Source organism: Brachypodium distachyon, chromosome 3, assembly GCF_000005505.3.
Source record: "Brachypodium distachyon strain Bd21 chromosome 3, Brachypodium_distachyon_v3.0, whole genome shotgun sequence".
Taxonomy (NCBI): domain Eukaryota; kingdom Viridiplantae; phylum Streptophyta; class Magnoliopsida; order Poales; family Poaceae; genus Brachypodium; species Brachypodium distachyon.
Window position 1 is genome coordinate 27,582,912 of NC_016133.3, and position 27,099 is coordinate 27,610,010.

Consider the following 27,099-nt stretch of genomic DNA (forward strand, 5'->3'; position numbering starts at 1 on the left):
ACGCTTAACATTGGCTCGCTGGCATGGCTCGAGCCCTGCGTGTGGCTGGGGTGTTAGAAGGACGCTTGCAGGGGGAGTGCACTCCTCGTGCGGCTTGCGGGTCCACCCCGCGAGCGCATGCTTGGGAGGAGCTATCCCGCGAGCGGAGTTGCTCGCCGCTGCCGCTTGACCCCAGGTCGGCATTGCGGGTCCGTCCCGGCTTCCTGGTCCGGTCAAATGTGTGCCGTGCGAGTCCCCGGCAACACAAGGCATAACACACGAAGGCCGGGAGATCCACCCCGCGAGTCAATCCCTGGAACAAGAGACAAGCACCAAATAGAACCAGAGAAGGAAATTTATAAAAGCAGCAAATGATTACATGAACTAATAAAACATTAATTGTTTAAACGGCCCCAAGCACGACACTTGCAGGAATCAAAGACAAAAACACGAAGATAAAACGAGGACCGGCAGTGGGCTGCGGCGACTAGTTGCCGGCGTCCTCCACTAGGGGCTCTGGCTCCGGCTCAGGCTCCGGCTTCCTCTGCATCCGGTCCACCACCTCGTTAATCAACCTGCTCACCGCCTGGCAGTGGGTAGGGCCGTCCTCGCTGTCCGACCAGGCGTCCAATAACGTCTCGAAGGGGAAGTCCGGGTGGCGGAGGTGCACCCGGGGAAGGATCGTCCCAGCGATATCCCTGGCGCACGTGGCGATCTCCTCGTCACAGAACTTGGAGATCCACACGTCGAGCGCCCCGAGCATCCCCACCATGTCGGAGAAGAACGGAATCAGCGTACTGACGTCCGTGCCATCCACCTGTGCGGCCTGTAGCTCGAACCGCGGCAGCAGGTCGCGCACCGCCCGAGCGATCTCGAGCAGCTTCACGGTCTCCCTCCGACGCTGCTCCACCAGCGTGGCATGGTTGCCGCGCGCTAGCGCCACGGCATGCTTAGACTTGCTGAGGAGGTCCGCCTGCCGCGCGATCTGCGTGGCCTTGGCCACGTTGTCCTCACCCGCCTTGATGAGCTCTTCTCGGGCAGTGGCCAACTCCGACTCGAGTTGGGCGCTCTTCTCCTTGCCGGAGTTGAGCTCCTTCTCCCGCCGTGCTGACGCCACTGTCGCGTCCTCCGCAGCCTTGGCCTGCTCCTCCAGCTTGGTGCGCAGCCCCTAGAGCTGGGAGAGGTAGCTGCAGCCCAACTCGCTCTTCTCGTTGAGGCGAGCTTGGGCCATGGCAAGCACCTCCTCGTGCTCCTTCTAGGTCTTCTCTTGCGCCGCGGCCAGCGAGTCCAAGGCTTGCTGGTGCTTGGCGCGCTGGGCTTCCAGTTGCCGGTGGAGCTCCGCCTCTCGGACGACTGGCGCTGCGGCTTCATCCCTGGCCCACCGGGCCAGGCGCGTCTCCTCCGCAGCCCGGAGAGCTCCTGCCGCTCCCTCTCGACAGCCTGCCGCACCTCGCCGAGCTGGCCCTTCGCGAGCTCGTGGCGCTCCCTCACCTAGTTGAAGGAGGTGACGAACGCCAGCTGCTGCTCCTTGATCGCGTCAAGGAACTGGTGCTCCTGGTCGTAGATGCTTGGGTCCTAGGTGATTGGGTCCCAAATCGGCCCGGCGAGGATGCCGAAGTCCGGACCGAAGGTAGCAGCGGACGACGATGAGGCCCTCGCCTCCACTGTTTGGCCGGGAGGGGCGGCGTCCACTTGCGGCAGAGCCTCCTGTTGCTCCCCTGCCGCAGTCTCCTCCACACCCGCACCCATGGGTTGTGGGAGTGGTGGAGTTGCCGCGCCCCTAGCATGAGGCGCCTCCTGCTGGTTGACCGCGGGATCTGCGTCACCAGTCTGCGCATCCCGGGACGCGCCCCCGAGCTCCGCCTCGGTAGCGACGGTGGGAGCCGCCACCGTTGTGTCCGCCACTCTGGAGCTAGGCGCGGGAGCCTCTTCCGGCTCCTCCCTCGTCTCCGTGTCTTCGACGTCTCCCGTCGTGGGAGCAATCGTGTCTGTGACGAAAGAAGAGAATTAGAATCTAGGAATAAACTAAGTTACCCGGTGATGAACGTGAAGAAGCTCCGGACGAGTACCTTGCGGGGCCGCCGAGCTTGCGGGAGGAGCCTCCTCCTCCTCCATCCCAGCCTCTGTTGCCGGGCCGCCCGCAGCGGCTGGACTTCGCCTGCGAATCAAGAAAGCGGCACGGTTGCGGATCAGCCGGCAGGAGTAGCATATGCAATGGAGTCAAGGGAGGGGTCAGTACCTGTTGCCGGCCCCTCCTCCACTGGGATTGGGTTGGCGGCGGGCGCAGGGGCGGCGCCGCCAGCCCCCGCGCCGGCCGGGTCGGTGCTAGCGCTGGCCCGGGTGCGCGTCCTCTTGCTCGGCGCGGCAGGTGGCGAGTCGTCTCTCCCCCTCTTGCCAGCTCCTGACGTGGCGCCGTCCTACAGGGGGTTGAGCTTGAACTCGAAGCCCCGAAAGAGCCCCCGCTTAGGCGGGGCCGTGGGCACCTGTGGGGTTGCCGCGCCCCAGGTCGCCGTGGAAGTCGCCGCGACGCTGGCGGCCGCCGCGGAGGGGGCTGCCACCGCGGGCGCCCTTGATCTTCGAACGATCAGGGGCGCATCGTCCTCTTCCTCCTCCTCCTCCGCCGCGGGGAGGACCGCTTTGGTCCCGGCAACCTAGCCCGCCTCGTCGCCGGAGGACTCAAGGTCGGGCCAGCTGAGCTCCTACTCTCCCCCACTCTCCACGAGCACCCGCTTCCCACGAGTTACCGGTGGAGGGGGACGCGGGGCCCGAGCAGGGGAGTCGGACATCAGCCCCCACTCGTCGCAAGGCGGGTAGGCGCGGATAATCTTGTGCAGCCCCAGGACGCCGGCATGGAGGGTAGCCCCTGGCGGCAGCTCCGTGATGGGGGCGTCCTTGCTGGTGATCCCCTTCACCCACGCCTGGATGGCTTCCGGGGCCACGCCCTCGTGCTGGAGGCGGGTGGTGCCCCGGACCCTGAGTACATCCATGCGGGGCGGGAGCGCAGCTGCAGCGGCGCTATACGTCGGCCGATGTAGGTGCGCGCCACATCAAGGTCAGTGAGCCCCGCTAGCCGCAGGGCCTTAATCCGCTCGACGATGGGGAGGAGTTCAGCGTCGTGGCTGTAGCGGTTCCGCCAGGTGTCGTTGGGCACCAGCAGCTCGGTGGGCGTGAAGATGAACTACTCCGGCTCCTCCACGCGAACCCAGCACCAGTCCGCGCGCCACTCCTTCTCGATCTTCTTCTCCGACTGAACGATGAACTCCGATTTCATCCGGTCGCGGGCGCGGAACACCACCCTCGACGACATCGCCCCCGCCTGCTCGACGCGTGGGTAGAAGTAGTGCCGGAATAATGCCACCGACGGCATCACTCCGACAAACCCCTCGCAGAGGAACTGGAAGACGGCGAGGACGAAGAGAGAAGTGGGGTGGAGCTGCGCCACCCGGAGCTGGTACGCCTCCATGAGTGCGTGAAGGAACAGAGAGTACGGAGGCACCAACCCGGTGAGGATGAAGCGCGCGAACACCTGGAAGTCGTTCTCCTGGTGGTCGGCGCCGGCCGGGAAGATGAGGGTCTCCCCGTACTCATTGCACTGCGAGGCAACAGCGTGCCGGACCTTGTCCAGCGCCTCGCCGTTGTAGCTGGTCCGGAAGAAGGCGCACGTGGCCCTCAGCGCCCTCCTCTTCTGGTCCTTCTCCGAGGCGGGCTTCTCGCGAACCGCCTCGCTCTTGCCGGCCGCGGGCTTCTTGGGGCCTTTCCCTTTCCTAGGAGCGGGGGGGCGCCATGTGGAACTAATGTGCCTGAAAGAGTGGAGGTACCAATCAAAAACCACTCAACTCCCCATTCAATACATGAGGGGGAGAAGTATGGCCACACCACATGATTCAGCTCCTCGCAAGCAACGAAGAAAACTTCTGAGTACTCTCTCAAAAGAATCAATAAATGCAATTCAACTTCATGTTGATAAATACCAAATGGGTAGTATACGCCTAGTGGAAGGGAAAACTCGACAAACCTAGCTCACTAGTGCACACAATGACTGGGACATCGGAATACCTAGACTTGACCGCATTGGGAAACTGCGAATAGTCATCATGGGTACATAATCATCTATACGATGATCTCACGTGTGTCTAATCGACACACGGAACCATGCACAAATATCTAGATTTTGGAGAATCATCAAAAGACTACAAAATTGTCGACATACATTCAGCACTATAATTGCAAAGAACCTCTCTAATGATCCTGGTCCAAAGACCATGGCCATGGCATAGTGTGTAAACACTCGGACTGGATTCAATCGAAGGATGCAATGCAAGCAGAATTAGCTTTCCTCAATAAAAAAGGAAGGTATCAGCGATAATGCCTACACCAATTTTTCTTCCGTAACAAGAATGAAAATAACGAGGTGGTGAAACTCAAAAGCAAGGTGTCGCACTAGTGGCACCCGGGATACCACCGCTGCATGACGCGTGGGCCACCTCGCTTGCTCCCCGAGAGGATCGCACCCCGGGCAGCACCCCGTAAGCTGCCCGGCAAGTCACCAGCTCGACAGGGCTAGCCGGGCTGCAGGGGTCGCCTTGGAGGGTAGCAAGAGAATCCCGCCTGGGCGCTTCCCGGGAAGTCTACTTGCCAGGAAGGGCGTTCCCGGGCACAGGCGCCCGTTGCAGGAGCAGAACTGAGTGGGCACGACAGCGATGCCACGTGGCTGCTCGGCGGGCTCTCTATGCGCAGGATTCGTCAGGACAAAGAGTGAAGCACACTCAAGCATTAAATGCACGGACAGAAAGGGGATCCCCGTCTAGTCAGCCTACAGTGACTGGCCCAGAGTAATTTTTAGGCGCCTAGGCCCCTAGTTGCAGGGCTACTCAACCTGCATGCAAGCCAGCGCAGCAAGGGGGAGCTGCCCTAGCTCTTTGCTCGCCATTTGTCACCCATGCACCATGGCACATGTGGTATCCCCTTCGGTATAAAAGGAGGACCCCTGCCAACGGTCAAAGGGTTGGATCAGTTCCCAGTTCACTACTAGCAACAGCTCGAAGTAGCAAGTAGCCCTTAGCGAAAAAGAGAGAGCACCCGAGGACTCACCCTGGTTCACTGGCTAATAACAAACTCAGAAGCAGGACGTAGGGTTTTACACCTCAGGATGGCCCGAACCTGGGTAAAAACGTTCTCGTGTTCATTGTGCTCCTACGCTTTACATTGGCCTCGCCGGCGATCGTCGGAGCGATCCCCGTCGCCCACTGCCGAACCTAAAAGGGTACTCGCGCATCCCCGGTGTCTGAGCCCCGTGCTACGACACAAGGCTTGTAGCACTAGGGCTTACGCAGATACCCGAAACCAATTCTCCATATATGCGTGGAATCATTTTCCGATAACATATTTCAATGGCAGTTCTAAATCGTCTATTTATGCAGTTGATAGACGTAGTGACAAAATATGTTTATGAGTAACTTATTTTGGACATATAGGTTCTTCGATGAGTCCCAATTTCCAAATGCACACAAAAACGCAACATGAACAGTGTAAAACCTTAATAAGTCACTATATGGCTTATCAACATAGTGTGGCAAATTGGTACAGCTGACTAAATGAGTTTCTTTCACTGAAGGACTACTCAAACAATGATGATTGTCCAAGTGTATACACCAAGAAGTTTGGTGATACATAAAATCACCTAAAGACGGAATTCAAAATGAAAGATTTGGGTAAACCAAGTTCTACTTGGATTTACAACTTGAGCACCTTCCCTCGGGAATATTGGTTCACCAAACTACATATATCCAGAAAATCTTGGATAAATTTAACATGGACAAATCCTATCCATGCAAAACTCCTATGGTAGTTCGATCTCTAGATATAGAGAAAAATCCATTCAAACCAAAAGGTGATGGAGAGGAAATTTTGAGACGTGAGTTCCCATATCTTAGTGCTATTGGAGCATCAATGTACCTAGCAAAATTGCACCCGGCCGGATATTGCATTTGCGGTAAATTTACTAGCAAGACACAGCGCAGCTCCAACAAAACGCCATTTGGTGAGAGTCAAGCAAGTATTTCGCTACCTACAAGGCACTAGAGATCTAGGTCTATATTTCCAAAAAGAAAACCAAGACTCTGAATTAATCGGATACACTGATGCTGGCTATTTATCTGGTCCCCACAATGCCAAATCCCAGACCGGTTTCGTGTTCCTACACTGCGGGACAGCCATATCGTGGAAGTCTTCTAATCAGACACTAGTGGCTACATCCACAAATCATTCTGAAATAATAGCTCTATACGAAGCATCTCGTGAAAGTGTATGGCTACGCAGAATGATTAATCACATAAAACAATCATGTGGTATTGATTCAATTGAATCACCAACAATTATTTATGAGGATAATTCTGTTTGTGTTGCACAGATGCAAACAGGTTATATAAAAAGCAATATAACTAAACATATTGCACCTAAACTATTCTATCCTCGTGAATTACAACAAAATGGGAAGATAAATATCTTGCAAACCAAATCATGTGATGACCTCGCAAATTTGTTCATTAAGTTTTTATCCAACTTCACATTTCAAAAATGTGTCTATAGGATTTGTATGCACCGAATTAAAATTTTGTAAGCATCAAGGGAAGTATTCACCTGAAATTAACCTGTTCATAACATCATATTGCACTTTTTTTCCTGTTATGAATTTTACTCGCTAGTTTCTCATAAAAGGTTTTTAATGAGACAATATTAACATAAGATTATATGTCATATTTTCTATTTTCCCCATCGAGGTTTTTATGGATAATATACAAGGCATACTTATTGTTCACATAATTCTATACGAATTATCAAGAAACAATATCCAATAGATGTTGTACCATTTTCTCCTTATTTTTCCCATTGGGTTTTTAGGAAGGAGTTTCCACAACATATCAATATCAGTATTACTTGGAGGAAATTACAAGCTTACAAGATTACAAGATTCCATGAGATGTTTCAAGTATATACATATCAACGGAGCAAATTGATCAAGAAGAGTGTTAAGATTAATTAGTATATGATCGATTAGGATTAATTATTAGTTAATTAATAGTTAATATGGCAGTTAACATGTAACCGCTCGTGTCCCAAAATTCCCAAAACTAGGACGCGAATACCAAATATTTGGGACACCAATGCATGTATTGATGTCTCTTCCCCTTGTATATATATAAATACAATCAATGGAAAACACACATATTAATTCTCATTCATTCACAACAGCAGGGAGCCTACAGATATACTCTGGCAAGGTTGTTTGTCTAAATTGGTTGATGCTAGCAGATTCTTTCAGTACAAAGCAAGATTAAAAAAAGGCTTCGAATGCTGCATTGATTCTTAAATTGGAGCAAATTTACAATTGATTCTGTGAAAGTGTTGATATATCTATAGTTTTAGCCAGTTAAATCCGACATCACACATCCCTTAAATATATATAACATATTTTAATTAGTTTAATGCCACAACTATTTTTTAATAAATTATAGAAACTCTCAATTAATTACAAATCAATTCAACCAATTTAAAATTACAGCCATTTAGACAATTTAGTCAGTTTTATCCTGATGTTACTCATTGAGAAATCTCAGGAGCCAGGAGCCCCGACAGCTTATGTAGTTTAAAAGATGGTGTAAACTGTCCTCTTATGCAGTTTAAATGATGGTGTAAACTGCCCTAAAATCGAGGAACAAAAGGGTAGAGCCCCTGTGATATGAACTGTTATTTTAGAGCAACTGCACTAACCCTTTTCTGACAATACCTTGCTCATTTGACATCCACATTTCAAAATACTGGTTATATACACAACATGGTCTAGGCTACAGGGAATCTTGTGATGGTAGACCAAACATCAACAGCATTACAATAAACAGTGAAATATACCAACTTGATCGGTCAAAAGCACTTTAGCTTAAATATAACAGAAGACGGCGTTCGCGTTCTGATACTAACCATAGTAACATTACCAGATAACATGAGCATGTAACATAGTAGGATCTGCTGATAACACTCTAATATAAACAGAAGCAATTATCCAAGCTCGACACTAATGACTGAACTTGTAACTCTAGCATATCAGTCTTGATTGCTAGATAACGACACGTAACAATATAGCAGGTACCTCGCAGCAGGGTAAAACGATCTGCATAACACAAGTTAAATGCATCAGCAAAGGGAACAATAGGAACAAGCATATGACTAAAAATAACATGTACCTTATTTGGGTATGCATGATCCACAGGTCTCCTGAGTCTGACTTCCTTTCTCAAGATCACTTGGTGCGTGAAGAAAACCAAAACTCTCTAAGTGGTTCATGAAATTGTTGCGGGCACGAACAAGGATGTGATTGACTGAAGGATTGGTGATAAATGCAACTTGCAGAATGACATGAGATGAACCTAAAAGAATGGTGGTGGAGAGACTATGACATGGTAAAGAAAAGATGTGAGACTGAAAGAGTAGAAAGTTAGTACTGGCATAGAAGTGAGAAAGACTTCTTCCATCTTCAACCCAGCTTCTTCCTTTCAAAAAACAGAAGAGCCAGTGAGGAGAGATTCCAGTGCTTCGGAAAGCACCAGCGAAGTCCGGATGATTAGAAGTGGAAGTCAGTTGAATGGAGAATGCAAGGAAAATATGCATGCAAGGATATGCAAGACTGATGACATTTAGGAATCCTACAGAAATTTAAAATCTGGTCAAGGATTGGGATGCACGCTATAGACAACTGACACTGAACCTAATGCATAAGGAAATGAAGCTTCTTCTCTAACAGAGTACCACTGTCTGTTCAGCAAGGGTACGATGGATGCAATACTAAGATAGGAAAATTCCTAACTATACCTAGGATTAGCACAAGGACTACAGGAAATATGTAGGTGAATACAGCTACAAAGGTGTCATCAACTGCCGCCCCACACCAGGATTACCCCATGCCCTTCACGACATCCCATGGCAGTTTCTGCTAGGAGATGCTTCGCCTACAGAACTTCCTAGAGCATGATATTGCCCAAAGGTTATGACTCCAAAGTTATTTTTCCCATGACCCTGTACACTACTATGCATGTGAAAACACTGAAGTCAGTGGAAGAGAACCTATATACACAAGAACTCTGTTCCATCCTCCTACAATTCAATGATCTGTGATATCCAACTGGAGAATCCTCCTCAGATTCTCCGTGGCAATAGCAGTATCCTTATCATTGAAGAAGCCAAACCCTGATCCACCAACCGGTGAGGATGGAGCCGATTTAGCATGTGGTCTCACCTCCACATCATCACACCGCTCAACTGGAGGCAGCTCAAGCGATACACTGCGCTTTTCCCAGAGAGAGAACTTAGGGATCGGCAGTGAGCTTGGGGGAGGCGAGTTGGAAAATGCAGGGCCTGCCCACAGCTCCGGCCGCGAAGGAGGGGACATGGAGGGGCTTATGGAGATGGGCCTGCTGCGCTTGCCACTGTGCCGCACATGCTGCTGCTTCGGTGTCTTTGGCTCTGGGGATGAGTATGTACGGGCAGGTGGTGGAGGTGGTGATGGGAGGAGGCCAGCACAGACAGCGGAGTGGGATGACCTGCAGTTCATGCCACGAAAACCACGGGATGAAGGTGGTGACGAGAAGTTTGGGCCAGTTGATTTCCTTTGGCCACTAGAACGGTGGTTGCGCTGCTCCGACATAACCACAAGAGCCTCCATCGCTGCAGACGGTGGTGATAGTGCTGGGCGTGCAGGTTGTTCACTTTCTGATGCAACTGAGGCAGCTTGGGGCAGCTAATCACACACGGCCCTATTGCAAGACAAACAAAAGACACGGGAAGATCAAAAGGCAGCAGTTTTAATCCCATAACCAGCAGAAACAAGTAAAAATCAACACATCAGCAAAAAAGACTAACAAAGTAGTAAGAGGGCTCCATTTCTACACAACACATCAGAAATCACTCAGCCCCTCCTATGACTCGAGAATCAGTACATCCTAGCAACAACCGCGGGAGAAATTGCATTTTTTATGAGTAAATCGCAGGGAAAAAAGCACTGCGAATACAAAGTTGGCGACTTTAATGAATCTAAAAGTTAGAGAAGGGTTTCCACGATTGATACCTTCCAGATCTATACCACGATAGAAGATCGAAACAACGACAGAGAAAGCCGTTTTCCTCCGCCGCTCTGCAGCAGATCCACGCACGAAAACACTGCAGCGACACGCTCGTCAATCACCAAAACACCCCCACGAAACTCACCAAAACGATCCTACCAATCACCACCCCGCAACCCACCAGTTCGTCGCAGCCGGGTGACAGTTGCGATCCGGCAAATCCCGGGGCTTGCAGGTGGCAGACAGACAAATCTCGAGGAAAATAACCCGCGGGTTCCAAACGGCACGGTGAGCCGATCTAGGAGAAGTACGGGCCTGATCTGAGAAGAGAACCTTCTACCGGGAGATTAACTTGGTGCGAAAATGGGAGAAGATTTTTTTTGGGTTTGGTGAGAGCTAGGGGAGAGGAAGAGGGGCGGATGGGGCAGGGGAAGCGGAGACTGGAGTGTAGAGACGAAGCGACGGACCTCGAACGGGTTCCCCGCAGCGGCAGTTGATAAAAATCTGCGCGTCCGGTTTGTGGGGATTGTGGAGGCGTCCGTGTGTGGGACTGGGGCAGGGATTATTAGGTGGGAAGGGTTGTGCCGTTGGATCCGAGGACCCATAGGAATGGACGGTGATTGTGAGGGAACAGGTGTGCGTTTTGCATTCGCCGAACCTAGGCTGCTACCGGCTAGTCACAGCTCCCTTGTGAGGGAACAGGTGTGCGCTTTGCATTCGCCGAACCTAGGAGGGTACCGGCTAGGAACAGGTGTGCTGCTGGAATAAACTTCTCTCCCACAAGACTCGAACCAGGGTTCTCCTCTTCATTCCTTCGCTCTATAACAACTAGGCCACGCTCACATGTATGATTAGTTCATAGCCCAAGCACATTTTGACTGTTTTTTGTGGCTGCCATGAGATAAAAAGGCCTTCGGCCCAGGTTCTTTCTTTCAGGCCCGCCGGGCTTACTGGGCCGGGCAGGCCCGAGCCGTGCCTGGGCCTACGGGATTCCTTAACTTGCCGGCCCGGCCCCTTTATAGTCGGGCTTGGGGGGGGCCGTGCCCGTTTATTTGGTGCCGGGCCGGGCCGGCCCGATAGGGCAAGACCGCTTCAGGCTAAAAGAATAACTCCGTTCCATGCGCGAATAAAAGAGAGAATTACGTATTTTCTTTGTCTCTCAATTTGTCCTATTCGGATCCTTAAAATTTCATGCTTTTTTGTCTTTTTAGGGTGTCTAGCATTTTTTTTCAGTCCAGCCCAAAGACACAAAAGAACACCGATGGGTTATTTGGCACGCCGGTTTCTTTGTCGGGCAGGGAAAAAACACGTCAGGCAGGGAAAAAAACAAGAACCAAGTAGGACTCGCGTTTCTTTATCCTTGTGTTGCACGCCTCTTCGCGTGTATGCGGCTGCGCCGTCGCCCGCCTCTGCGCCACTACCCGCCTCTGACACCACCGGCCATGTGCGCCTGCCTCCCCGCCATCTTCGCTTACCTCAGGCCGCCCGCGACCTCCATGCGCCCGATTGATTCGGACAGCAAGCATGTTGCGCTCTTTGGTTTCGAGGCAGGTTAGCTTGTTCTTAGCGTGCTCCTTTGGTTGGCTGATTGGATTGTCATTCGCGCGAGGAAATTTAGTAGATTTCGATCTATCCCACCCCCAAATTCCTGCTATTTTTTGTTGATTAAGTTACTGGATGATAAGAACTGCAGGTAGTTGGTGGTGTTGACTTGATCTCGACTTGTTTCTTCAGCCCGTGTAAAGATGGGTGTAAACATTAGCAGATCCAATTCTTTTTTTTAGAGGGGATCCAATCCAATTCTACTTTGCCTTGATGTTGAATTTCATCACAAATTGGTTGTGTTTTTGATGTGGTGTTTGTTTAATCTGAAGTCTATGAACTTGCTTTGTCTGAGCTAGCTTTGTAGCCTTGCCTCGCTGCATGTTTGGATTGCTAGCTAGCCATTTGCTTGGATCGAGACACACATGAGGACCGGAGGAAGAGGAATTGGGGTGGGCTGAGGATTGTTTCCGTTTAAAACAGTCTTGCCGTCGAAGGAGAGCCAATCTGGCTCGCCCTCGCGAGCAAGCTTTTTCTCGCCCGTTCAGGCTAGCTGGCCCGCAAAAGCTAGATTTACTTTTGGGTTCCAAATGACAAGCCTAGCCCAGCAAGGCTAAAACGGTTCTAGTCTAGAATCCAAACGTACCCTCAATGACGATGTTCTTGTTTTTGAACCAAAGCATCCATGTGATGAGCTACCAGAGACTTCCCACGGACTGCTCCACAAATGTTCAATACAAGAAGAAAGAACAAGGTGAGGTGGATGCCACGTGGACCCTTTAAGTACAAACAAGGACACATCATCGATAAAATGTGTCCAATCCGAGAAGATGATGGACAAAAAAAGCAAGGAAATTTTTAAAGGGGCCAAAAGCAAACTCGCGACAGGTTGAATGACAAAAATAATTTTCTCATAGTACAAATGTTACAAAAGATGGATCTAACGATACCAATTTAATGTGACACTACATGGTTGTCATTCGCGGTTTCTACATAGTCAAAACACCATCTCACTGGCTTTTTCACTCCCCATTGAATTTTGTAACTATATTTAAAAAATGTAAATAAAATTAATACGGCTTTCAACTAAGGCAAGATATCGAGTGTACTCGGGTTCTCCATGTATCCATGCATTCGGCCAGTCTCGTCCCTCTGATTCGAAATGCACGCATAGCATCGTGACCGTGGCTACCTTGCACACGCCTGCCCGCCTAGATTCGTAAGTTAATGTTTTTCAACAACCCACCTAGGAACAGTCCCACTTCATCCATGATAGAATATCGATCCTATAAAAGACATTGTTTGCCGAAGACGCTTGAACCAGCTTGGTGCCCCCAAGCAAATTGCAAATGCAATGGCCTTCCCAAACGATCCACGTTTGATGCATCTCCAATTTCGGCCGGTGATGAATTAAATGATGGAGCGGAAGAACAAAGTTGATATAGTGTCCAACAAGTTTACAAATCTATAGGGCCTTCAGCTAACTTATGAACTTTCAACTAAATCCAAACAGATTTCAATTAGATCATTTAAGAACTTTTGACTAAAATAAATGGTTTATACTAAATATCGTACAAATAATGAAGTTTCCTATGATATTTTGGGAGAAGATAGCCTTAGATTTGGCCATGGCCGCTCGCACGAGAGGCTTCTGCCACGGTCTCTGATGCTCGATTAGCAGCCTTTTCACCATAGTAGATCGTTGCAGCGGTTAGACATATGATAGTCTGTTGGTGTCATATGTAGTGTTGGTTAACTTGAATTTGTGTGTAGTCAAAAAATGGGCAGAACATTTGCATTGGAGGAGGCATATTGGATCAGCAAGTACAGGATATACTAGATAAAATATGATCATAATAAGTAACAATGTTATACACGGTTTTGCTATTCTTAAGTTGATGCTAACAAGCATCTAATTCGTTCACATGCAAATACTGGATATGATTGTTGATTGAGAAATCACTGTCTTTAAGTCGAATGAGAAATAAACACACCCTATTATACAGGCCAAAATGCACAAAAAAAAACAATGCCACGTCGACAGCATCCTGAGCCCAACAGGCGGTGGCCGGTGGAATTGATTGCTAGTTGGATACAATCATACAAGCACATCCGTGCTAAGAGCAAGTGCAATATAGTGATATGAGCATGTTGTAATATTGTAATTATACTCTGTAGTATTTATGCTGAGCTGGAGACAAAATAAGAGAAGTGGGCTATTAGTTAACAGCAGGCTGCAGCACGTGCTCCTAAGCCCCCGTGAGAGTGATATGTGGGCCAAGCATTAATAAAGTATGCACCTTTGTAATTTACTGTTGTACATGTTGGTTATTGTACTAGCTATGAGTGACATGACATGATTTAATAACCAACAACAGACTATGTTATTATCCTTGATCAAGAGAAAACATGGATTGAAAAGAGAGTTGAGGTGAGAGAAGGAGCCGCCGCCGGTATCTTGATCCTTTTGGATGGCTTGTTCGAATTTCGATGTTTTCCTCCGAATATTTCTAGTGTCCTCCCCCCGTTGGTCTTGACTGGGCCAAGCTGCCAAGCCCGCGACATCGGCCCCATGCGGACAAGGTCCGACCCTAACACGACCTATGGGCAGCTCCAATGCGGCCTCCCAAACCGGACACAAAAAGTGTTTGTTTGGAACCGTTTGGTTGGCGACTCGGACATCCCAGAGGACCTTGTCCGGCCTGAATCCGTTTGGGTCCACTGCTGCCTGCCACCATCCATTTGGTCCATTTTATTATTTAGTTTGGTCCGTTCAGATTCAAACCTGACCTAGAATTGGGCTGGAAATCGTTCGAGTCGGACAGAAAAACGCATGTCGCCGTGTTGGTGCGTGCATTCATCCGTCCTAAACGGGTGGCCGCCGTGGAGTCGCCCTAACACGATCGTCGACGGGTTCTGGCACTGGTACGCAGGAGCTCGTCGTGGTGCAGCCGCCTGATTGGCCGCACCACTTCTATGCTCTCCTGTCGAGCGGGCGCGGACGTGAGGTTCCTGGAATCCTGTTTTTTTTTTATCAAAGACTTCCATCCAGTTCCATTAATGGAACCATATATAGTTTACAAGGACCGGTTTTAAACAGGAATTTAAGCAAACAAAACCAGTTCTCCGACTGCACTCAGACACGGCTGAACACACAAGTTAAGGGCTCGTTTGGTAGTAAGGGAATATAAACCCAGGCTTTAAAATCGCCAACAAGGATTTTAAGGAGCACCAGGGATCCCCCTTTTCCCAGGGGGCAGGATCCTCTGGCGGGCACGCCCCGCAGCTTTTTACACAAACCGTGTGCTGAATCAAGAAACCACGGCAGGACCCCCCATGAGTGCTAAATCAAGAAAATTCTCAAATAATTCTGAGAACATAAATCTCAGATAATTCATACATTTGATACAAAGTGCAACTTTTTCCTGAAAATAATTTCAAACAAATAATAACCACTTGTAGCATCAATCAACCCTAGTATATCAACTCTTTGCAATCATAATGACACATAATAATTATATTTTCTTGATGCGTATCAATTTTGCATTCTGGCGCAAAAGTACTACAGTATCTTGGTTTATCACTCCAATTCAATCGCAAATAATTCATTACATAATATATTAAAAATACAATACTCCATCGAAATATCACAAATTAGTGACGGTTTCACTATCTCTCATGCCCTTCCTTATGATCTCTCAAGTTCCCAAGGTACTGCAAAATAAGAAAAACAGTTATAGTCACCAAGCAAGATGATACATAAATGTCAACTTATGATGGAATCTTCATGATCCCTAAAAAAGGACTCCATGTCAACAAAAGAGAGGCAAGACCAGTGGCAGCTAAGACAAAATTAGAGAACTCTCTAACCCCCCGTATTTGTTTACCTTCAAGTTCAATCTTTCATTTAACTTCTACCATGGCACCATTTTTAATCTAAAAGTCAGACAACCAACTTGTGACTTGTGTGCCTACAAGCATCGAAGCAGCAAAAAAATTAGAGTACTCTCTAATCCCCCATATTTGTTTACCTTCTTACTCGTGGCAGTATACAGTAGCAACATATTATTTTCTACATTCTAATACTTCACACGGACATAAACTCTTGCAGGCTGTCAAGTTCATCGGTTAAAATGCAGATTATGTGCATAAAAGTACGGCATCTGGTAATTCTTCTGGATAAGAGCATCTGGTAATTCTTGATACTATTTAGACTAAATCCACAAAGTGCATATATCACCGAATTTCAGACCAGTAGAACAATACCTGCAGCAGCATACAACCGAGACTAAACCTGAACTTGAACTGGCCAACACTAGGAAGATACTACATATGCTAAACTACAGTATATCTAAATAAGCTTGAGACTATTATCACTGCAATGGTTGCACACATCAAAATTCCACACTTCATATGGGCTACCCTGAACTGACCTCATGTAGGCGAAAAACAAGTCCTAATATTACTACCTAAGAATCATGACCATTGAGTGACAATTTAAGCTAGAACAAGTGAATATACATGCAGCAGTCCCTCAACACTATATCACCCAGGTAAACAAACTTAATCCAGTTCATTACCTAACTAAATTTTACACTGATTCAGTTAAATACTTCTGTAAAATGATGTCTATCGATCAACAGTTCAGAAAAGAACATATGCTTTAATTCTGAAAATAACTTTTATAATAAGTCGGTAGAGATCGACAAGTAACTGTTTAGCTTATCTATGTTAAACACATATCCTGTATCTGAATTTTTATGAGGCAACCGAGAAATATTTCGAAAGTGAAATTATGAACTCTGAAGGGGCATATGTGAATTTTAAAAGAACCTTCCTCTTATCAGGTAAGAACAACTACCTTAATCTAGCTTCTTAAAATTGAGAAGACGACAACTAAACTTGATGTCCCTAGCAATTAATTAAAACAAGGCTCTAATATTTAACAGAAGCAAGTGCTGCATCGGTCTGTAGCGGAATCTTCAAGCCTTCAACCTACTTCGCTAATCAGGGCACTTAACGATGCAAAACTGAGAATAAGAACCAACATTAAAGAGGTAAATGCACCGCTGGTCTATTAACTTGGCGGGCATGTGCAGATTAGTCATTGTACTTGCAAAATGCTAAATTCAGATGTTACAACTTGGCACGGTTGAGCATCGGTGGTCAAAAATACGATTTGGTGTTGCTGACGATCCAACGTGGACAAAATGGCTTGTGCCACGTCATTTTGGCCCCAGGAACGAGTTGAATTTTACATATGGACCCCTGAATTGATCTGGTAGGGGCTACATTGCAAAATAAAAATAAAAGTATTCCTTTTTCTTCCTCGATCTGGGAATGGCTCGGCGTGAGGCTGGAGGCGAGCTCTCCGGCAGAGCCTGCATCTGCTTCTTCTACTCTGCTCCTGCTTCTTCACTCGGCTTGGAGCTGGAGGCAAGCTTCTCCACGGCGGTGCAGATGGCGGTGGCGAAGGTGGCGAGGAAGCGGTCGAAGTCGATGCAGGTGTTGTTCTGGTCCTTGTTGACGGCGGGGAGGTAGAAGAAGGGCGGGTCAACGGCAATGGAGACGAAGTGCAGCGGCCGCCGCCGTTCAAGAACACCGCGCTAGTACTTCACACGGACGTACACGCGCGGACTAGCCAAGTTATGCTAAAGCGGCGAGTTCTAGGCGCAGGTTGCAACGCTTGGCGACTTGCCTTCCGCCATCCCACTCAACTCATCATCCATCGGGTAAGATCTTGATTGACTATTTTTAATCAATTGCTTGCTTCTTCTTAATCCTTGGTCGCCATTGATTTTTGGTTCGAGCTCCACGTAGCCGTTTATTTCGTTCGGGTGATTGACTGATTAGTTTGGTCAGGATACACACGCCCAGGAGCTGCTGGCTGACCAGCCGATCTCGAACGATGTCGCGGAGCCGCAGGATCCTGGCGGCGGTGGCCTCGTACAGCTTTTCGCCTCCAAATGCGTATGTGCGCGGATTTGTGGGATCCGTTTTAGTTACCTTAGCGCGGCAGGAGTTCTTCTATTTTGCTCGAGTTCTATCGGGTTGAGATTAGGGGATATTGGGGGTCAATGATGAAAGCTGAAAAAAAACGAGATGCCTATTTGCTTAATTGAATGGCCGGTACGACCCAATTAGTCCACGTCACCGTCTGAATCTAAGAATTCGTATTTTTGACCACCGATGCTCAACTGTGCCAAGTTGTAAACGCTGAATTTAGCATTTTGCAAGTACAATGACTAACATGCACATGTACGCCAAGTTAATAGACTAGTGTTGCATTTACCTCAACATTAAATCCAAAGAGCTTAATTTCTAAGGATATAACAAGAAAAAGTTTCAACTGGATAGGTTCCACACAAATCAGCAACATTGGATCACGATTTTTTTGTGACTCTACCGTGCATCAGAGAATGGACTCGTCCATTACGAACAAAAGCACTAATCAAGAACAGTGGAAAATAAGTTACCAAGAATAAGAACTAATCAATAACTTGTTTGGATCTAGTGGATAGGAGGGGATTTGTGCTCACGGAGGAGGGTGAGGATGATATGGGTTCTCCACATCCTGCTGCGTCGGAGGGGAGAGGAGCCTCGAGATCGCCGGAGGGAGGTATCAGGGTAGCTCTCTGTCGCCGGAGGCGTCGCGGTCGTTCGCAGTCACTGCAGGGAGGCGTCGGGGTCGGTCACGGTTGCCGAGGGATGCGTCGGGGTCGGGGTCGGTCGCGGTCGCCAAGGTCGACAGAGTGAGGCGGCAGCAGCGGCATCGGCGGCGTCGCTCCGGGTCGTGGCGGTTGCGTCGCTCCAATGCGTCGCGAGAGTGAGCCGGGTATTTCTTCCCGATTTCGTCGGTCGTGGAAATTTCCCCCGTGGGAGGGTCCTAGAAAAGGCAGGGATACCTCCCCCGTCATGGGCCGCCAAACGCGCCCGTGGGCTGCCCCGGGTCAAATTTGGCCGCGGATTTCTCACCCAGGAAATGGCCCGGGATCTCGACGGGGAACTGGGCTACCAAACGAGCCCTAAGAGAAAAGACAGCTGCCCAAATTCGGACTACAGCGACAAGGGAGAGCAAGGTCCCCCCACTGAAGACAGCATTCAGACACGCGCATCCAAAATCAGAAGCTTCAACCCTGGATTCGCCTGCACAGCGGCGCCCAGCCTTTGGAGCGATTGAGAATCTCCCCGGCCACCTGCTTCAGGTCCCTAATTCCTTGCTGAAGCACCTTTTCCACCATCGGTTTCTGCAAAGCACACCAAAATTTAATCCAACTACATATATGGAAAACTACCCCAATGGGATCAGAAGGCATGATGTGATCAAAGCATGCCCTGTTTCTTGTTTTCCACGTAGTCCAGGAAAAATAAACCAAACGACAGCCAGAGAACTGAATCCAGGGACCAATTTGTTCCATGGCCACAGGTGTTGATTCAGTATCAAAGGCAAACTGAAAAATGCCCCATAAGAAACGAGCCAGTGGGCACATGAAAAAGAGGCGATCCATTGTTTCATCCCCAGCACAAAACATGCGGTGACTATCCCCAAACCAACCTCTTTTACACAGGTTATCTTTAGTTAGGATTCTACCCCACAACACCAACCGCAAGAATTTTTTTATCTTAGATGGTAGTTTGAGCTTCCAAACCAGCTTGTAAACTTTCCTAGGTCGTCTGGTTTGTAAAGAGTTATACATGCTCTTAACAGTGAAACCCTTTTCAGCTTTTAGCCATTTCACCTTGTCTTGCCCAGCAGACAGAGTGTGTGAGATGATATCTAGCAGATTTTGCCAATCTACTAAATCACCCCACAAACACCTCCTAAAGCACAAACAACTACCACCTGACATAATCACTTTATTTACAGTGACTAGGAGTCTAGGAATCCTGGTTGGTGGGGAGATTTCGCCGCGCACTGGTGCATGCTCGTGGCGTGGTCGGCGGTTTTCAACCTGTTTGGCGCCATGCATGATGTAGTCTCAAGTACCCTCCCACGCTCAAGGCTGTCAAGGCCACCGATGGCTTCGGTCATCTGGCAAAAAGCTGCCCCTCTCTGTTACCGAAGTTGATATTGAGGCTTACTATGGGGGAGTGGGACTAGCATTTTATTAAGTTGGCATGCATGAACGGGGGTTAAACCTGCAACATCCATGATTTATATATCTTGTGAATGTAATCCCTCAGTTTCATAATTCTTGTCGAAATCTTACATGTTTCTAGACACTTTTTAAGAATAGATACATCTATTTTTGAGAAAATCCGAGACAAAAATTATGGAACGGAGGGAGTATATTGGAAATTTTGCAGTGCTACTGCCAGCAGGGATGGAACCAAATAAGATAAAATATTTGTGTGGTGACTTATAGGCGAATCGATTAATCACCACATTAGCACAAATGCTTATTTAATCAGATTTAACAAGTATTGTCATTGCTCACCATTTTCTCAAATGTGCAGGTATTTTTAACTATGACATCTGCATCTACTTAAGGTGCCATCCAGGAAAAGCTAATTACAGGATATCTTGGATAAGAAAAATACACTAATAGAATGACTAATGTTGATTCCGATTTCGTGGTCTTCTCCATTTGTTCCATTTCACTCTGCTTGATATATGCTCAAGTAGTGTCAAAAAATAACTAGCAAATAGATGATTAGATTCTTGACAGTCATGAACCTGAATAACATTGAACTGCTATACAGTAGTAATTAGCTAGGAAAAAAATTAGCTAGGAAAAAGACAAAGTTTTTGATCAATCAAATACCACTGACCTGACCAGAATATCAGCACATATATGAGCACTAAATTTCGAAATCTTATCGATCCTGCCATATAATATACAGACCAAATAGTATGCTATTGCCACTGAAACTTCATAATTTAGTGATAATGAAATTTTGAGCGTTTGGCATTTGATTTTCATTTGTATTGGCATTTATACTGACCGAATAGTATGGCTTTGCCACCGAAACTTCATGAAAATCTTCCGATTATGGAACTTTATGTGTTTGACACATGATTTTCTTTCGAATTGGCGTTCAGTCTTAAGATGCAACTGAATCTGCCGTGGAGCACAGGGCGATAACCCCCGCCACCACCCCAAGCACCCTTTCTCCGCCCTTCTCTCCCTGCAGCCGCCGCCGCCGGCTTCCGGCCGCTGCCCTTCCATCTCCTCCTCTCACCCCGTCGTCCTCTTCCCTCCCTCTCCTCTCGCGCGCGGCGGCAGATGTCCGGCGACGAAGGCCAAACACATGGCGGCCGATTCCAGCAGCGGAGATCCGGCTTGCGGCGGTGCTAACACGCGGTGCCTCACGCGGTGGCCCGTTTCCGGCAGCAGTGGCAGGCCCGCGGTGATTCGCGCGGCTGCAGGCGCAATTCCAGCGGCAGTGACCCGCGGAGGCGCAGGCACGCGGTGCTGCTGCTGCTTGTGCTGCGCCGGTTGGGCCTGCAGCCTGCTCGCTACTGCTACTCGGTCCTGCAAGCGCCGCTGCTGTTGGTGGCTGTTGCTGCGCTGTTGGTTGGACAGCGCGCCCAGCGCGGCAGGGTGTTGTTGCTGCGGCTCTCTGACAGGTCGGCGGCGCTGGTGTGGTAGCTGCGGTTGGTGCTATGTTGTCCTTGGTAGCTGGGCGGCAGGCCGCGCTTGCGGGGGTGCAGTTGGAGGTTCCGGGTGGTTCGGGAGATGGCTCAGGAGGCGTGCTTGGTGCGTGTTGGCCGGCTTTCGCTGACCACACATGGTTCGCCGGTGCCCGAAGGGAGGCGGGCGTTGCTGCATGGCCTGATGTGGTCGTCGCCGGTGTCGCGTCGTAGGTTGTGCGACGTGCGCCTTTGCGCCCATCCGGCAGTACCTCGGGGCTTGCAGCAAGCGCTTCGCTAGGCTTTAGCTCGGGGTGTTGTCGTGTGCACTGCCTGCTAACTATAGATTCGCTGAGGGTCTAGGTTAGTGTGTGTTGGAGACATGCCCTAGAGGCAATCATGTGATGATGTTATTTCCTATGTATTCATGAGTTATTGTTATTGTTCTTAAACATCATCACTGATATGTATCAATAAATACGTGATTTGTTTGTGAGACTATATTCTATGATGTTGTTCTCATGGTCCCTGGTCATTGAGGTTATGCGGACACATAACCTAAACTAGGAATGTGAATTAGTATGATGACTATGTTTCACAAGTCATAGGGCAAGGTGTTGCCGACTGATAGCATGGACTCGACAATGAGATTGTTGAGTCGGACAGACCCGCACTGAGACACAACAAGATGATTGTCATTTGTTAGTCTCAAGTACGATGTATATGCCAGTCCTAGACCTGAGGTTGGGATGTGAATCGGCCTACTTAGGGGTTGCCAAACACTACTCCGTAACTGGGTGGTTATAAAGGTAGCTTTCGGGTTTGCTGAGAAGCATGCTGCGAGTCATCGTTGATCAAGATGGGATTTGCCCCTCCTATTCGGAGAGATATCTCTGGGTCCTCTCGAGTGATCAGATTCGGAAAGCATGGCCATACGACTTGGGTTAAGTGTTAACCCGTTCGGGAATCTGTATCACATGAACGAGAAGAGAATCGAGCTATCCACAAGGATGACAAGCCCTCGCCTTGAGCTCGACACACATATCGTGAGGCAAAAGGAATGTTGTATATGACACATTGTATGGTTCGTCAATATACCTTGTGGTCACTCGGGAGTTGGCACGTGCTGCTAGGCGCCGCTACCAACTATCGACTTGAGTCGGTGCCAGTGGACGAGTAAGGTGTTACTCGGGACCGCAGTCCGAGCTCGTAGTCGTGTCCGACTGACCGCGAACTTGAAGGGTCACACGCTAAAGGGGTGGGGATCGAGTTGGATCGGATCCAACTCGTATCGGGCTTATACTCCTAACGGGCCTCAAGTGTTGAGCCTACTAGGGACGTCTATATAAGTGGAGGAGACCAACCCGGCTAGGGTTACACTAGTCCAGTGATACGGGTGCGGGTGGCCCGATCTTTCGATGAGATTGATAACTCTCGATTTGGGTAGGAGGTGACGTTGACGATCCGACTACGGCCTAGCAGGCAGTGCCTTAGCAATCGATACACCAACTCCAGAGGGTTATTGATCACGCGGGGGCACGATCAACCTGACCACGAAGGTCTTTGTTCCTGCAAGCAATCGAAGAACAAGCAAGAACAAGATAAATAGCGGATGCAATCTAAAATTGCGAATATACTATATCAAACCAATGTCTCAACGAGACGATAAGTTGGGGTTCCGAAAGCGGTAAAACAGGTGGTCTAACCGACACACGCGATTATACGAAGTAGTAGCGATGGCTAACTTTTAACTAAACAAAACCCAAGGCTCCATAGGGGGGCTCATGGGGTATAAATAGGAGGAGGGAGAGATATTTTCGTCCACCTTGAGTAAGGAGGCCGAAATCCAACTCTATCTCTAACTTCCCTAACAAACTACAACTCTTTAGGAAACAGAAAAACAGATCCGTCAGCTTGTTTTGTCCACCACGGTCAGCACGAGTGAAATCTCTTGATGGGGCCAGATCCGTTGGAAAGGTCTTGTAATTACCTTTCCAACAAGTACTTGTTTGCTTGATTTAGACTCCAGATGCGGCCTGGGTGATTAAAACAAATTCGGGTCTCCTGACAGCTCGGACCCAAATCGGATTCAACTTTAATTCGTGATATCTTTCTCTAGCAAGCTCCGAATCATGTGCCGTTTGATTTGTTGGAAAGTACACTTGATAGGCTTCACTTTGAATCTCCCTTTGCAGGCTATAACACTTCATCTTCACTTTGGACTTGTAAAGTTCAATAAGATGCCTACATAATAAGATTACACAAGATAGTAGCTCCGCCTCTTTGCAAGTAACATATTGAAAACATTTTGTAATTGAATTCACCTGATTATAATTATTAGAGACACCAACAATTAGGGTTCTAATGGTCGTATCCATGGTTAGCATGTCCATATCATCCAGACGCGAGTTAGACTCGGCCGTCACACCTCCACGCCCAAAACCTTGTGATCGGATCTAGCAGTCCGCCGCACGGAGTTCCTCCCTGTACGTGTGGATACCTCGGAGACGCTGCACCTGCGACGCTTCGACAAACTGCTCGTGCGATCGGCGAGGAGGAGCAGGCCGAACAACTACTCGACATCGACACGCATCATCGATTCTACTTCCGCTACGGGTCTGTGCGTCTAGTGGTAATCTCGTGATCCATTATCTACAGCATTGATCCGGGCGGAATCGGTAGATTTTTTGTTTTGTGCTAGCGTAGCCTACTGCGTTCCCCAACAGTCTGTGCACAGGCCGTTTAGGCCATGTGCCAACGCCTTCCGGGGTTGGTATTATGGCCGGTGCGTGTGCCAAGTTGCGCGGCGTGTGGTGGCCTCTGAAGACGGGACGGTGGGCCATCCAGGTTCTTGCACTAGTGCAGTTTGTCAGCGTTGCTTAGACTTTGCCGTTGTTCCTTTGCGTCGCTTTGGTTACATTTGTTTTGCTCGTGGTGCTCCGGGTGAAAGCCTTGCCTGACCTCTGTCGGTGCCGATGACGGTGACGTTCTGGAGCGTCGTTCCCTCCTTGGTGGCGTCGTCGAGGAGCCCCGGCTAACTTCCATGCCCTGTGGTCTAATCCTTTGGGTGAAAACCCAGATTTTGCTTGCCAGATCGGACGACGGCAACGTTGGTGACGTTGCTTCCTTGTTGGAGGCGTTGTTCTTGGAGGATAACCCTAGGCTGGAGTGTGTTTCGATGGCACACGCCTTGGCTTTAGCGAGCAGCTTTTGGGCACACCGACATCGTGCAAGTGCGCCACCTTGGATGACAAGGATAGTGGTTAGCTGAGGATCCCGTGTTGCTGCATCTTGGTCGCATCGGTGCAGTCGACGGATGTCGACCGACGAAGCTGGGTGTTTGTTGTGACCAACAGGGAATCGGTGCGATATGGTGGAGCAATGTTCGGGACGAACGCGGTGATCGGCGGCCCGAGGCTTCTGCAGTTGACGAGACGCCTCACGGGCTTGTCTTCGAGTTCTGCGAGACCGGCGGGCCGCGGTGCCTTTTGCTGCTATCTTGTATTTTTGTGTATTTGGCGTTTAGGCCTGAGGTTGTTTGGTGGCGTTGGTTGTAATTATGAGATCAAGATAGGCAATCAGAGAGGGGGTGAATGATTGCGCGGAAGTAAATTAAAACTTTTCCCGAAAGTTCAAACCCTAAATCACCTTTCTGTCCGTGATAGTAAAACAGCTGTAACTTTTGATTGGATAAACAAAAAATACGTATGAGTATGCAAAAGAAAGGTATTGAAATTATCTAACCAACGCAACAAGAATCAGCTCAATTGGACGTACCAATCAAAAGATATGATCAAAGCAGTAACAACTGACAGAAAGTTACGAGAATTAATCTACAATCGATTTCGAGAAATAACAAGAAAGATGAATTAATCGCGATTTTTCCTTAATCTCGTGGTAAACCTGCAGCAAAGTATTATGAACGCGTGATAAACCTTCAACAAAGTGTTAGAAATATCTAGCACGAAGAATCCACGAAGATCCGAGAAGAACAGAGATGACACCACAACGAATCTCTTTATTGCAACGATGTCGACCGATTACAAAAGATGCAACCATGCATTAAAAAACTTTCCAAGAATTGATCTAGATCTAAATCTCTGATTTACCTCATGTTCTTGCTAAAACCCTAGCCTAGACGCACTCTATTTATAAGGGAAAATTCACGACCCTGAACCGAGTCCGAATCCAACACGAACTCTTCTCTTCCGGTCGGTATTCTGCCTGTGGGGCCCGCATACGACCTCGGATTGAGATGACTCCGAAAGCAAAGTTGTTCGTCTCGACGACGTGCACAACTTTCGTGTGGACTACTTTTCCATAAGATGTCATATTCATGACCATACTGTTTAATCTTTAAACAGCTCTCATTCTGCCACGGCTGGATCTACATGTCTTCACGTTGATGCCACTCCATGCCATCGACTCTTCTTGTGATGTCTTCAAAACTCAACCATCACGTGTCGAATATTTCCAATACCGTACATCTCCGATATAAACAACATACGACAAACCGGTGCCCTCCTGGATCATCGTTGCCTTCATTTCCATTGTTCCTTCGCACGAACGTCCCGCATGACTTTGATCCCTCGACCTCAGTTTCTCCCAAGTTTCGTCCCTCGATCCTGTCATCGACCACGTTCTTCTAGTTCCGGCAACACCTGAAAGCGAACACATAAATAACCAGTATGGGCACAAGTCCACGACTTAACTCAGGATAAGTTCCACACAACTCACGCCATGTTTTTCACATAAGAAACTAATGGATCAACACACCACTAGTAAAGCATTAAGTCCAAACAAGATACATGTAATCACATAAATATCCATTTTATCCATCCACATCAATGTTTCATCTAAAACACTTGCCAATGTTACACATCACCTATGATTTCACAGTAATGTTAGTCTAGCGGTCGTTGGTCGTGTTCTTATTTTGAGTTCTCGGTTGTGTCGGCCTGTTTTTGGGTTTGTAAATATATTCTTTCTATCAATGCATCGAGACGCAAGCTTTGCGTTTTTTGAAAAAAAAAAATCTGCCGTGGGGCATGGTATAGGTTGCAGTTTTGGTCAGATGGTGGAGGATGGCTTTGATTTAAGAAGCTGCCCTTTTGTTTGAAAGAGCTTAGGTTGAAGATTTCTGCTGGTGGCAAAAGTCAAATCAAGGACATGAGATTGTGTCCAGTAGCAGCATTTGAGCTGCCCAAGAAAGTTAGACTACTAAGTAGTATGCAGTTTATTGTCTGTTCAGTAAAATGTATCATGCAGGTTCAGAATTCAGATAAGGGCAGCACTGGACTGCCATGAAACAATTAGGTGGATAAAGTATAATGATATATAAATCGGGGCAGATACTCTGCATAGCAACTTTCAGTAAGTCAGTACCAAATTGCGGTCAGCTCAATGCAATCATCACTCGTAGATTCAGGCACCAAACCTAAAGCTGCATATTACAGTCAGCCGTCAGAGAGTAAACATACAAATAAGAAAACGAAATTCAGTTTACTGACTTTAATTGATTAGTCCAATCCATAACCTATTCGCACACATATTTGACACACAAATTGAAAAGAGACAAAGATCATCCAAAGAAGCACTGCAGGTACTGCAGTTCACAAACAACGAAGCGGAGACTGAGAGCGTACAACACTTAACTGCAGGTACTGCACGTCAGGCCCCGGGCGGATGGGAGTGCGACCTGTGCCGTGAAACCCCAAAATTGGACGGCCCCCAAAATTTCATGGTATGCAGCGTGAGGGAGTATGTGCTTTGGCAGCCCATTAGGTCTTAATCGTCCTGCTTATCAGCAAGCCTACTGGTCGAGCCGCGAGCGGCGAGTCTTTTCCCAGCCCTTGCGTGACTCCAGCACTAGCAGCCAGCACTTTGCCTACT

At 48.3% G+C, this 27,099-nt stretch overlaps 1 protein-coding gene and 1 long non-coding RNA gene across 4 annotated transcripts; both read right to left on the bottom strand.

Annotated features, from left to right (window-relative positions):
• Positions 1-7,761: 7,761 nt before the first annotated feature.
• LOC100830037 (putative DNA helicase ino80) lies at positions 7,762-10,590 on the bottom strand. 2 transcript variants are annotated; one of them, XM_003573893.4, is made up of 4 exons: positions 10,273-10,590; positions 10,097-10,188; positions 8,220-9,785; positions 7,762-8,146 (listed from the first exon to the last, which is right to left on the bottom strand). In XM_003573893.4, exon 3 carries the CDS (start codon positions 9,692-9,694, stop codon positions 9,134-9,136), a length of 561 nt encoding a protein of 186 aa, XP_003573941.1. In that variant the 5' UTR covers positions 9,695-9,785; positions 10,097-10,188; positions 10,273-10,590; the 3' UTR covers positions 7,762-8,146; positions 8,220-9,133. The 2 variants fall into 2 exon arrangements, with proteins under 2 accessions (XP_003573941.1, XP_010234743.1); XM_010236441.3 differs by having other exon boundaries at positions 10,097-10,590.
• Positions 10,591-15,122: 4,532 nt separating this feature from the next.
• Positions 15,123-18,513, bottom strand: LOC104583650. 2 transcript variants are annotated; one of them, XR_731524.3, is made up of 3 exons: positions 18,173-18,513; positions 15,521-15,604; positions 15,123-15,347 (listed from the first exon to the last, which is right to left on the bottom strand). It is a non-coding gene; the product is annotated as an uncharacterized LOC104583650 (long non-coding RNA). The 2 variants fall into 2 exon arrangements; XR_002964346.1 differs by lacking the exon at positions 15,521-15,604 and having other exon boundaries at positions 18,173-18,512.
• Positions 18,514-27,099: the final 8,586 nt, after the last annotated feature.